The following is a 12,623-nucleotide window of genomic DNA, read 5'->3' as shown; positions in this document are numbered from 1 at the left end:
CTATCTGTCACGCTCACACGCACGCCAACACCCCACACCCACCGAATAACAATATAACAGGCCTACATAGGTATGTACACCTGTTCTGCAGCAGGGACTGTCTATCACTCGTCTTGTGAAGCATGCGTGAGGACAGGTGCCCCCCAAAACTGCGCTTTTAAGGCTTAAATGACCACTTCCGGCTATACGGGCAAATATAAAATGTGTCTGTACAGTAACACATACGAGACAAGTGCCTTACAATCGATCTATAAATTTAACCAAACACTAAATGAGCAGAAAATGTTAGAATTGACAATAAAACATCAAACACTAAAACAACAGTAACTGTTTTGTCACATTTTTGTGAAATATACGTTGGGAAGGCCTAATATGAGCTGGAGTGGACAAAGACAAGGTAAAATGCGTGGGATGAATACTTAGTTTCAATACAAACAAAAAATCAATCAGATTTATCTATACTTTTACCCTCAAACTGTGAGTTATTTTTACTGTGCTTTGTGCTTGAGGTTTAAATGAGAGTTATTACAAAACAAAAAAAACTAAACGGTGCTGTATTTTGATAAGTGCACACAGCCAAAAAGTGTGTAGAAACACAGGTTTAGTATTTAACAATGCCTGTCATCAGCATATATCATTCGTCCTTTTTTATATAAGAACTCAATGTGGGAGGTAACTGTTGCTGTCAGATAAATAAATCAAGATGAATGAAGATGAAATGGACACACCATAGAGAAATACAAGGACATCAAAACTGTACACCAGAATTAAAATAAGCTTAAGTATTTCCCCTCATTGTCTGTTATATTTTATTACTGATTGATAAGTTTAGTGCTTTTACAGGGAAATTGTTGTTTGTCCCATCTAACAATTTATTTTTATATATTAGAGAAAAGCAGCTAAAATCTGACAATAATTTGTGTTTTTGCTCAAATCAGTCAAACTGACTGATTATCAAAATTCTTGATTATGTTTTTTTTTAAGTTTACTGATTTGTGTTGGTAAATCATTCCACTTTATGCTTTATAGATCAACTTGGATCATAAAGCATGATGTTTTAGACTTTCCTTCTACATGTGGTGGTAATAAAGACACTGAAGTACTTCTTGTATGTTAATATTTTAGTGATAATGCTTTTACTTATGATGAGATGACTGCTTTTTGATGTTTAATGTGATATCAGTAGTTTTTCTTGAATGGATTATCTGCATACATCCACCTCTCCCCACACACATAGACTAACATGAACCCATCTCTTGGTTACACCCTCCACTCTGAGAACATTTGTCAAGGATCCTGAAATAATACGATGGTGCGAGGGTCGTATTTGTTCTCGTTGGGAGGTTGCTGCACCTCAGGCAGGAGAAATGTAACCGCTGAAAGAACAGATAGGTGCGAGGATCTAAACTTAACTTGCTGTAAATCTCACACACATGTACATACACACACACACACACACGCACACACACACACACACACGAAGCGGGACAATATGTGTGCCCATGCATGCTTTGGCTTAAACCTTTTGTCAAGCGCTCCTGGCCTCCCACCTGGTTTCTCTCTCTTGCCCGCTGTTATATACAGAGTGTTTTAGCCATGTAAGACTAAACTTATGATCAAGGCTGTGTGTGTGTTTGTGTGTGTGTGTGTGTGTGTCAGAGCCGCAGGAATTGTAACGGTGCAGCAGTGCTGGTAATGGCTGGTCAGCTGGTATGGCGAGTATTCAGGGCGGGGGCAGTGCATTGTCCTCTCATAGCTCCAACAATGCCCCTCTGAGCAGGCCACACATCTACCAGTCACGGGCCTCTCTTTCCCTCTCAGCCTCTGTCTCTGCTTTTCTTTCCGTCTGCCATGTTCAGTCAGCCCACAGAGGAGTGTGAAGTGAGGTGTGTTAGCAGCATTTCCTAACATCTGCCTGAAGCCTCTAAGTCAGCCAACTTGAGCTCCAGTCATTCAACTCTTGCCACTTTGCATGTTTATTATCACTTTCAATATTCAATAAAAAACTCCACTGGTGCGTATTCATTGTTGCCGTTCTCATGTTCACAGTAAATGCTCAACATAGTCACTTTCTGGATGCCTTGATAAATCTCCAGTATGATCTAATCTATTCATGTAACTGGGTACCTATAAAGTTGATAATCAGTTATTTTAAGCATTTTTTCTGGCAAACATTTCAACAATTTGTGGATCCAACTTTGTTTTAATCTCTAACTACCTTAGAGTCATCAATTGGACCATATGTGTAATCTTTGCATTTCTCTTTGGGCTTTGAAAACTTTGGGACCTGTTCTCGGGTATTTTCACAAGTTATTAATAAAGTTAAGACGTTTTTCAAACTAAGAATAAGAAATAAATGTGTGATTTCAACTTCTCCAAAGTAAATATTTGCCACTTTTCTCAATTTCATGTAATTTAAAACAGAATATTTCTGTTTTATATTCTAATCACCAATCAAGTAAGTCATTTTAATTAAGTAATAAGAATGATCATCAGTTATGGATTTTCACTGTCTTCTACTTCAAACTATTAAACATGAATTAGTCAACAGATTAACAAAGAATTAAACCAATTGGCAGTTGCAATCCTGATGTTAATAAATGATTAAGCCAATCAAAATCTAAGTAGCTTGTATTTCACATACAGTGACCATGTGTCATATAGACGAGACTTGTTCAATAGGACGATTACACACACAGACTAATTATAAAACGTGTTCTGCATAATTTTGAATTAAATCTACTTGGTGTTTTGTCACACAAAACAATCAAAGTGACTCTTTTCTTAGATTTAATTTGTCAAACAGTTAATCAAAGAGGTGTTCAACTGATTCATTTATCATAAAAGTTATTATTAGTCTCAGCCTTCATTATACTGTTTTGTTCAAGATATTTGAACGTGAAAAGTGTATCATTTACACAAATAGTTGCTTATTCTATAGCTTAAATGGATAAAAATATTCATTTTCTCAAGTGTTTCAACTGCGAAAGGCCAAGTTCTGACATTATGATAGGAACGCGCCTCCTTGTGGTCATATTGTGTAATTGCATGTATTCAAAGTGACTCAGTGGTCCCAAGTTTACAGTAATTGATACAAGCTGGCAAATCTGTCAAAGATTAAGTCTGTGAGATATTTTGAGCCCAAATAAATCAAATCTGAAGGCATAACCATAACAGTTGTCTGTAAACAATAATCAAAACAGTTAGTGAAACTGCAGATTTGACGGTCACATAATAGAAAGTAAATTAACTGGAAAACTGACTGCATATGAGCTTACTGTAGGGGGTCTTTGATGAATTAGAGCAGCACACAGTCAGTATAATTTCATTTCAATTTGTTACCTGCAGTCACCAACAGAGAGCAGTAGAGTTCACACAGGACACACAAAGTGTTTGTGTTTCTGAAGTATTAAGAGTAAGCAAGAACTTTATGGAAACCACACTAAATGCTATATATTTCAGACTTAACTATCTCTGGAAGTGCATCACTGCTGATTAAAATTCATGTTTACGGAGTGACTGTTTTATGATGCGGTGTGAGTAGAAACAATTGTCCACCATTAATAACCATGACTACTAGAAGACAAACATTAGAACAAGTGCTAGAAGCTATTTCTATATAATTAAAGATTATAATCAAGTATAATATTGATGTAACTTTACTTCAGTTTCGTATTTGTCATTCATACTGCATGATATTTTCCTCCTCCACATTTATTTTGCATGTATAGTTGCATTTTATTGTACAGTTTTACAAACAGCATGAATAACAGTAAAAAGTATCTCCAACACAACAACACTCTACTGTTTATGTTTCACATTAATATGTCACTGACAAAGAATCCACTTTTTAGAAACAGCACTAAAAGGTCAATTTAGCATCAATTATATTTTTTTACTGGCGTTCTATTACTGTGTTGTTCTTCCATTTTTACTTAAGAAATATGTTTCTTCAGCACTTAATTTGTAAAGTAGGACATTAATGGAAAGTACCTGAGAAAATTTATACAAATACCATATTTAGGTACAATTTCACAGAAAATCTGTGGTTTTCTTAACAATACTTCTCTACTTTTTAACCACAGTTGTATTTTTACGCCCTCAAAGGAACTGAATACATGTTCCAACATATTTTTTCGCACATCTTTTATTGTAAATCTCTAAAGCAGAACATTATTTTGCTTTCATCTTGCTCTGATCTTCACTTTCTCATGTTTGTCTTTCGGCATCTCCTCTCCGTCGTGAGTCCTCACCTGCTCACCTGGTTCAGGGGCTCATGCTAATCTCAAGCCGATTAGGCTTCTTATCTACTCAACACTGGTGCTTTGGTCCACAAAAATACCACTCAGAGTTGGCCTCTGCACTGTTCCTGCCGACTCTTCACAGACACCCCTCCCACATGTGCTCTAAGTAAACCACAATGGCTTTGATATCATGGCTCCCCGTTCCTCGTGGTGGGAGTTTGTGGAGTATGTGGAGCTCGGCTCAGTTGCACATGTTATTAGTGGATTGTGTTTCAAGAGGATGGATAAACAGTGCCTTTCTGGTTATTATTTATCAATATGTGGGATAAGGGGATCAAAATATTTGCTTTGTGCATCCTCTGAAGTCAAAGCTCATTCTTTAGCAGATTTAATGCACAAAAATCAATAAAGGCAGCAACTGCAGAATGTATTTTACCCACAAAAGTTACTTACAAATAAAAGTTTGTGTATGAATTTGGTGTATAACCCCCCGCCCCCAGCATTTGCACACATGCTCGTACATTGAACATGTGAAGAGTCATCCCATGTCCATGTGAAAGCAGTATTACCATAATTGCCTTTATCCTATTGACTTAATCGGGAACCCTGCAGCACTCACAGCATGGCTCGTCTCTTGATCTTAGGTCTCTGCGACTCAAGGTCGGGACAACACAACATTTCACTGATGGATCACATCTCTAAAATCCTTTATTCATGTATACAATTTTTTTTCTACAGGAATACATAAAGCTGAAAGCATCATTTGGAAAAAAAAATAAACCTTGCATGGATTTAAATAAAAGACTTAGCTTAATTACATTATTTTAAAAAAGTAAAGTTATTTTCTACACTATGTACAAAGACCGTGTTCTTAGAATATACAAACATACATATTCATACATGCTGTATGCATCAATAAAGAGATACCGAATGCAAAGGGGAAACAGCAAAGATTACAGGACAGGGGTCAGGAGCCCAGATTTAGCTGCCAATTTCCTCCACATGTTTGGAATTGCCCCCCGTCTCTCTCCAGGGGGTACCTCCTAATTCCCAGGCCGCACTATTCAACTCAACCATGTGCTGCAACATTCATACATAATTCATGCTGATTCATGCTCAATTTTACTCCTTCTCAGGAGCTTATCCAGGCTTCAAAGGTGGACTGGAGTATGAAAAGAGCTGAGTTTGGGAAGGGGGTGGGTGTTAATCTGTTTACTTTTACTATATACAGAATCAGCTACAAGCCACCGTATTACAGACGGGTCAAAAAAATATAACACTGTGTTTCATGGGATGTAAATATCCGCACTTTTGGCTTCCAAGAGAGGGGGAGTTGCATAGCAACCACCATCCCCACAAAGCTGACAAATAATACAAAGAAAAAAGTACATATTTGCTTGTGACTGTAAAACATGTGATGTTTATCAATAGATATGTCATTTAACTGATTCATACTTTTAATCTTTTTGGACAAAAAAATATCAGATTCAGGAAATTAGAAAAAAGCTTATGTGCGTAAATCAAATTCAAAAACTGGTATTTATTGCATTCATATTTCTATATGGGGATAGACAGAAATATTTATTCAAGAATTCCATTGGTTATAAGTCCATTTAAAATGAGATGATTATCATATATGTGAGAGAGTACTGTCTACAATATGAATGCTGGTAGAAAAAAACAGCAGTAACCGCACGTGTCCCTTTTTCTTAGGTGGGAGTGTTCACAGTTTCTCCAGTTGTGGTTTACTCAGCTCACAGTTGCCACACCTTCCTCACCCCCCTCGTCCACCTTGCCACCTTTGCCCATTGCTTTCATATTGGCCATGATGTCGGTGAACGTCTCCTTCACGGTCTTCTCCAGGAGAAAGCCCTCACTTTCGCTCTCTATGTCCTCTGGGTTAACAAGGGTGGACAGGGAGCTGTTGACGTACTGCAGGCCGATGGTGACAAAGACCTGAAGGGACAGGAACACACGCTCTATCAGATAAACCTCAATGTGCCATCTTCTGACAAGAAATATGTTACAGAGACTTTGTTTGTCAGATAGAAAGAAAGTTTATTCCAATTATTAGTCTGATTAATTTCTAATAACATCACTTAAAAGGAAGGGAAATAGTCTGGTTTCTTCATGTAAGAATCTTTCTGCTTTACCCAACATAACAGAGGATTTGGCATCTTTAGGTTTTGGACTTAAGTCGATAAATCATTAGCTGTTTTACAATTGAGTAAAATAACTGGTGAGCATCTTTAGCTACTTAGAATGTCTTTTATCTCCTTTAATTAGTGCAGAGTGACACACGGAGAAAGTACAAATTAGACGGACAATTTAGAGAGAGAAAATTCATTTTAGATCTTCCATAAATCCATGAAATCATTCTTAGCAGAGAGTTCTATAAAAGCTAAGAAATCAGTTAGTGTAAAGGGAAACATCAGATCAGGAGATAAAGCTCCAGGAATTGAGTCTGTCATTATCACCTCCCTTAGATTAACCCATTACTCCATCTCTACACCAACCATCTGTGTCAGCTTATGTAACACCTTTTAAATCTGGAATTCCACCCACTGTGTGTCTGATCAGCTTTCACGAGGTGCTTAAATCCATGTTTTTGGAACAGGGGTTTGTTTGCTGAACTTCTGAGACAGAGATGTTATCTAAATGGCACTATTTACAGTCTCTTTTAGGAGATATGGGAACTCAGATGATTACTATCACTAGCTTCAAGATTTTATCGGTACATGTTTGTCTGTTCTAGCAAGCAGACATCTTGGCCTTAACCACAACAACAACAAACATTTGCACTGGAGTCTGAGGAGAGAGTTGAAGAGAAGAAAGATGCCAAATGGCTTTTATAGGATTACCCTTAGGGTAGGACATCAGCAGGACATTGTAGGTATGACAAACCTGACACTTGACAAGGACAGGAAAATTATACAAAGGTAAAGAGACTATACAGGTGTTTTGGAAGGGGATGCTGTAGGTGGATACTGCTGGTGGCAGGGACAGTGTGTGGAAAGGAGAGATAGGAAGAAGAGAACTGTTTACAGAAATGCCAAGTGGGTCAAAGCTTTGCGTGTTTATACGCCTGACTTCTTACGAAGTCATTAGCCTGTAGATCATTATCTGGTTTGTTGTTTTCTTTTTGGACATTGCTGCAGGACCTCTTTCTGTCACAAAAGCTGCTTTTAGCTCCTGCCTCTCCCGAAAGGACCACTCTGCTCTGGTTCATCAGTTCACTGATTGGGAAGCCATGGTTATGTTTGAGACATTGATCATTGCACCCACAAACCATTTAACTATTTACAGAAAAGAATGACGCCTGCTTGATTAGCTGCAGTCCCCACCTAAATCATGTGTCAACACTTATACATTACACTGCCATACTGTTGAAATTACAAGAGAAGAAATTAACTCTTTATCTCTGCCCACAAGTTCTGTTCCATCTAGGAATGTCTATGCTCCTGCACTGATTGATTGTAGGTATGCCAAAAGACACAGACCTGCTCTCACCAACTGAAAACTACACCAAAATGCATCAGATGCCTCAGTCATGATCTTACCTTTGGTGCACACTGCAATGCATCAGTGACATTGCAGATCATAAACCAAACCTGAGGCAGCAAATGAGCCCTAAGGCAGGCTGTAAGCAGTGTGTTACATGGTGATGCAGATATGTAACAGAGGAAAAGCTGTCAAAGATTACTTTCAGACACAGAAGCAGTGTCTTTTCAGGGATAGAAAAACTTAATTTGGTGTGGACTTTGGACTTTGTAATTTCCCAGGACAATTGGTCACACAAAAAGCTACCTTGCACAATTTCCAAATATTTTAAGCCATTTATTGAGCCACTGCAAACAGCTTTCACTGTATTTGAAGCAAATATTTGCATATTCATACATTCTCAACAGCCCTTTTTTAGGGCTGTAATTTTTTTCTGCTCCTCGACTCCCCCTACAGTGGTACGTGTAATACGTGTTGAGAAAATGTTGAGGAAACAAACCTCCCTCTGAGCCCTGCACATGTACAGCCATACACGTGGATTTGTGGTCATGTTGACGCCACAAAGACGCCATCAAAACACTAAAATGTCAAGCGACCTTAAGGCTAAACAGTGTGGTGCGGGACTGAAAAACCAAAGTTGTGAACTTTGGAATCTCAGCCCCCGGATGCTCCAGGGCAGTTTCAGGCTTGGAAATGTGCATAACAAAGGTTGGTGTACTTCAAAAGCAGTCAGAAGCACATCATTTTTAAGTTCCCTAGCTTCTCTAGTGTTGCTTTAAAGTCCCCATGAACTCAAATTTGATGTTTATATGTTTTTATATGATGCCCCAGTACATTTGGCTCAGCAGTTACTAAATAATGTTGTTTGGAAGATATTCTTAATGGTAATTTGTCATGTCCCAGAAAACAGTTTAACAACATTAGATGCATCCTGCACTCAGGAATTCCGAAGCACAGTAGCCTCATGGAAAGAAGGTTAAAGAAGACTGTTTTTCTGTGTGGAGTTAGCATGTTCTCCCCGTGCATGCATGGGTTTTCTCTGGGTCTTCCAAACACATGCATGTTAGGTTCATTGGTGATTCTAAATTGATTTTAGGAGTGTCTGTGAGTGTGCATGGTTGTTTGTCTCGTTCGTCTCTGTGTTTGCCCTGTGATGGAATGGTGACTCGTCCACACTGTACCCTGCTCACGGCCCGTGGAAGCTGGGAAAGGCTGCACCACCAACCCTGACATGTAATGCCAATATGAGATTTTCACTTTTGATTCCTAAACCAAAGAATTGTCTGAATGACTAGATGCTCTACTTCGACAGTTTAAAATGAGGTAGACATTATCACATATGTGGGAATATTTGTGTCAGTGCCTCTGCTGTCCTCACCTCCAGTATTGTGACCAGCACTACCAGTGCTCCAATGGTGTTCATGATGCCTCCATAGTAGGACAGCAAGGCATCGCGACAGCCACGCTTCCACACGTTGAGCTCCTCTGTGTAGTGGTCGTAACTGTAGTGAGCCGAGTTGTTGGTCATCTGGTATTGGATGCAGGGTCTGGGGGAGCTGGGATTACAGCAGCTAAATGGCAATCCATCCATCAGATACTGGCCGTCCACATTGCTCCCAATGCGACTGAGAGGGCAAGACAAGAGCCGTGTGAGCGAGTGAAAGTGAAAGTGAGAGAAACTTTATGTCCTTTTTTGTTTTGTTTGACTAAAACAATACACGTCAATTACAAGCCAACATAGATAAAGTATAAAAAGTCTACAAATTTCATAAAGTTTGAAAAATAATTTGTAAAGTGGACATTTATTCTTTACTATATCTGTACACATTTTCTTGTATTTACCACTTGTATTTGAGTAACTGGTATGGAATCACAGAAAAGCTAAAGTTAAACATCAAGTCTCACTGTTTCACTGTAGTTTCCTCCAGGGAATGAGACCTTCAGGGTGCAATGAGTGGCAAAGTGGCCACCTAAATATGTATATCTGGGTCAGTGATCAATCTGATGAGCTGATCTCAACTGTGACTGATGGTAGTAGGTCAATGGAAAGACAAGTGTGATTGGATCACAAAGCATCAGTGATTTCTAGAAACCCTGCCACCTAATCAAGCCCCAAAATAATTCCCCAAATAACACTTTGCTCAGAACTACAGAGAATTAAAGTAAACTATAACATACAGCGATGTTTTGTAAAGAATTCAAGCCATTTAAGATTACAAAGCTGATATTCAATATATTATATATATTTAGGTAGAGATTTGTCGACAAACATGGACGTGTAATGGCATCTCATCTATTTTAATCGTTCATAAATCACCACCCAGTTAATAAATATTCAGCAATAAAGTATTTATTGGCCAGTTGTTTTATGACAAGTTGTGTTTTCTTCTTACTGGTGATATTAAAATCTCCAGCAAGATGTTGTTGAGCAGTGCTCCCTCTGGACAGCAGCCAGGTTCTCCGCAGATTGGACAGGATACTAGTTCTTGTAGGACATGTAATCCTGGAGATTAAACACTAATTATGTCCAAGCCTTCAAAACGGTCCTTTTTGTAATTGTTTACACAAAGTTAGGTTATTGACATAAAGATGCCACAAATCCCATATGTGCCATTTTTCTCTCAGTATCTTTTTCTGCCCATCCTCTGTAACTTTATCCATAAAACTGTCGTGTAACCTCCTTCGTCCTCTGTCTCTACCTGTAGCTGCCACAGTTTCTGTGAAGTTAATCCTGAGAGGACGAAAGTGAATAATACACCTGCTCTGGTCTACCTTGACCACAAATCCACCTACACTCAACTCTGAACAGAACCCACCTAAAGCAAACACAACTTGCAGCCTCCAGCTTGTACACAAAGGCTGAAAAAAGACCTGTCTCACATCACATGTTAATGATCAGCTTATAAAGGTTATCACAAGTGATTTGGCTTTTAATCTTTGGCACTTACTCTTTGACTTCCTTAGAGCTGAAGTCCAAGTAGCGGTTGCTGATCCACTGAATCTCAAACCAGTCTCTGAAGTTGTCGTTCCCACAGCAGCGGAACTCTATCTGCATCAGGTCCAGGGTCCTCTTCATGTAGCAGCGTCCCGGCGTGTCCGTGTCTTTGTAGTACTTCATGCCGTTTCTCAGGCCCTCAGCCAGGGTGAACTGCAGAGGGATCCTCATTATGAAACACAGTAGGGCAGTGACGAGCAGCAGGGCGTTGAACACCATACAGAACACCAAGAAGGCCTTCAGTAAGGACTTCCACTTTGCAAACTTGAGAGGGTCCAAAGAGTCATAGCAGACTTTCCCTCCAAAGGTGTTGATGCCACAAGCTATAAGCCCCATGATTATAAGCAAGTTGGGCAAAAAGTGGCTCTCGTTGTTGTCCATAAGTTCTGAGCGCTTTCGCAGCTCTATCTTGAAGAACAGACCCAAACTAAGAACCAGGATGCCAGCCAGTACAGCAAACCAGTACATGAACCAGACTGTCTGAGCAAGCTTTACTCGCTTTTTAAGATCAAACTTGACCACCATCAAAGCCATAGTTCAATCTGTGAAATGTCCTTGCCTTTGAAGAAGACAGTAAGATGATCTAGAACCCTTGGATTTCCAGACTGACCTTTAGGTAGTTGAAAACTCTTGGCAAACCTGCAGTTCTTCTTTCTTTGTTGCTTTGTTCTAAGGGGTTTCTTCTATCAGGTCCAACAGGACAAGAGATTCAGCTCATATAATCCATCCCACAGCAAAGGAATAGTGATGAACAACTCAGCAGCACTCTGGAGTAACAAAGGAGTCTTATTTCTTCAAAGCTTTTTCCTCTCCCATTGTGCCATAAACTTCCACTTTATAAGACTCTTCTTTTCCAAATTTACACGCCTTTTTCCTTCCTTGCACAGAGGTGAGGCTAATCGTGATGTACCGTTCTCTTGGAGAGGTAGAGGATTGCCGAGGAGTCTCATGATTAAACTCAAAGTTGCACTACGTCATGCTAAGCCCCTGTAAGCAGCCTGATCCAATTTACAGAAATCCCCCCGACACACAAGATGAGCCTGATCATAAGCTGCTGCCAGGGGCCATAATTGGTTTGAGTGTTCACGTGGTTGGGGCCACCTCGATGGAACACACCAGAAGATGAAAGCGGACAAAGATCACGGACAAGTCATTGGAGCTAAAAGCTGAAAGCAACCATTCACAGGTTTGGGGTGAACATGTTCAACACAACCGGGTGTCCTCACAGTGAAGTGAATAGACTTGATAAACCAATCATTTCTGATCATTTCTGAAACAACAACCTAGCAGAGATACAAATCATTGACGTGAGTCTGTGCTAACACCTTTTAATAAATATTTGGACTATTTTTTTTTTTCAAAATGAACTGCAACATGTCCAGAACTATATAAAAAATTAAGTGCAACCATAATTCCTTTTATCTTTCAGCATCTTGGTGATGTAAGCAGACCGCGAAGCTCTGCTTTACTTGAAGAAATAGAAGAAGAAAACCGTCACCACAGAGCCTGAAAAACCTCCTGAACCTACCAACAAGCTCCACCTGGTATCAAAATGGAAAAAATGCTCAATGAAGTAAAATAGGAGAATCTATGATAGAGCTGTTGTATTGGCTTCTGTACTGGATTAGATTTCACAAGTGTGCCCTGTAAAGTGGTCCAGTGAAGCACAGAGATACAACGATGCAGACAAACCTTGAAGTGAACATGGTGCAAATACCAACCTATTAAATAAAACAACTGAATGTAATATAACTCCAAGTGAAAAGATTACCAGTTATCTGTTCATATACACATGAGACATGCAGGTCAGATAAAACACAGCTTACTGCGTTAATTGTCACTTGCTGTCTTGCAGTTATAATCAACACAGTGTCACAAATGTG

At 39.2% G+C, this 12,623-nt stretch overlaps 1 protein-coding gene across 1 annotated transcript; it reads right to left on the bottom strand.

The window, feature by feature from the left end:
- Positions 1–5,801: 5,801 nt before the first annotated feature.
- prph2a (peripherin 2a (retinal degeneration, slow)) lies at positions 5,802–11,951 on the bottom strand. Its single transcript, XM_072373899.1, has 3 exons — positions 10,694–11,951; positions 9,124–9,370; positions 5,802–6,200 (listed from the first exon to the last, which is right to left on the bottom strand). The coding sequence occupies exons 1-3, from the start codon at positions 11,272–11,274 to the stop codon at positions 5,994–5,996; spliced, it is 1,035 nt and encodes a 344-aa protein (XP_072230000.1). The 5' UTR covers positions 11,275–11,951; the 3' UTR covers positions 5,802–5,993.
- Positions 11,952–12,623: the final 672 nt, after the last annotated feature.

This window comes from Leuresthes tenuis, unplaced genomic scaffold, assembly GCF_036924035.1.
Source record: "Leuresthes tenuis unplaced genomic scaffold, fLeuTen1.0.hap1 SCAF_20, whole genome shotgun sequence".
Classification (NCBI taxonomy): domain Eukaryota; kingdom Metazoa; phylum Chordata; class Actinopteri; order Atheriniformes; family Atherinopsidae; genus Leuresthes; species Leuresthes tenuis.
The sequence above is the reverse complement of the archived record's forward strand: the minus strand, read 5'-3'. Positions and strand labels throughout refer to the sequence as shown.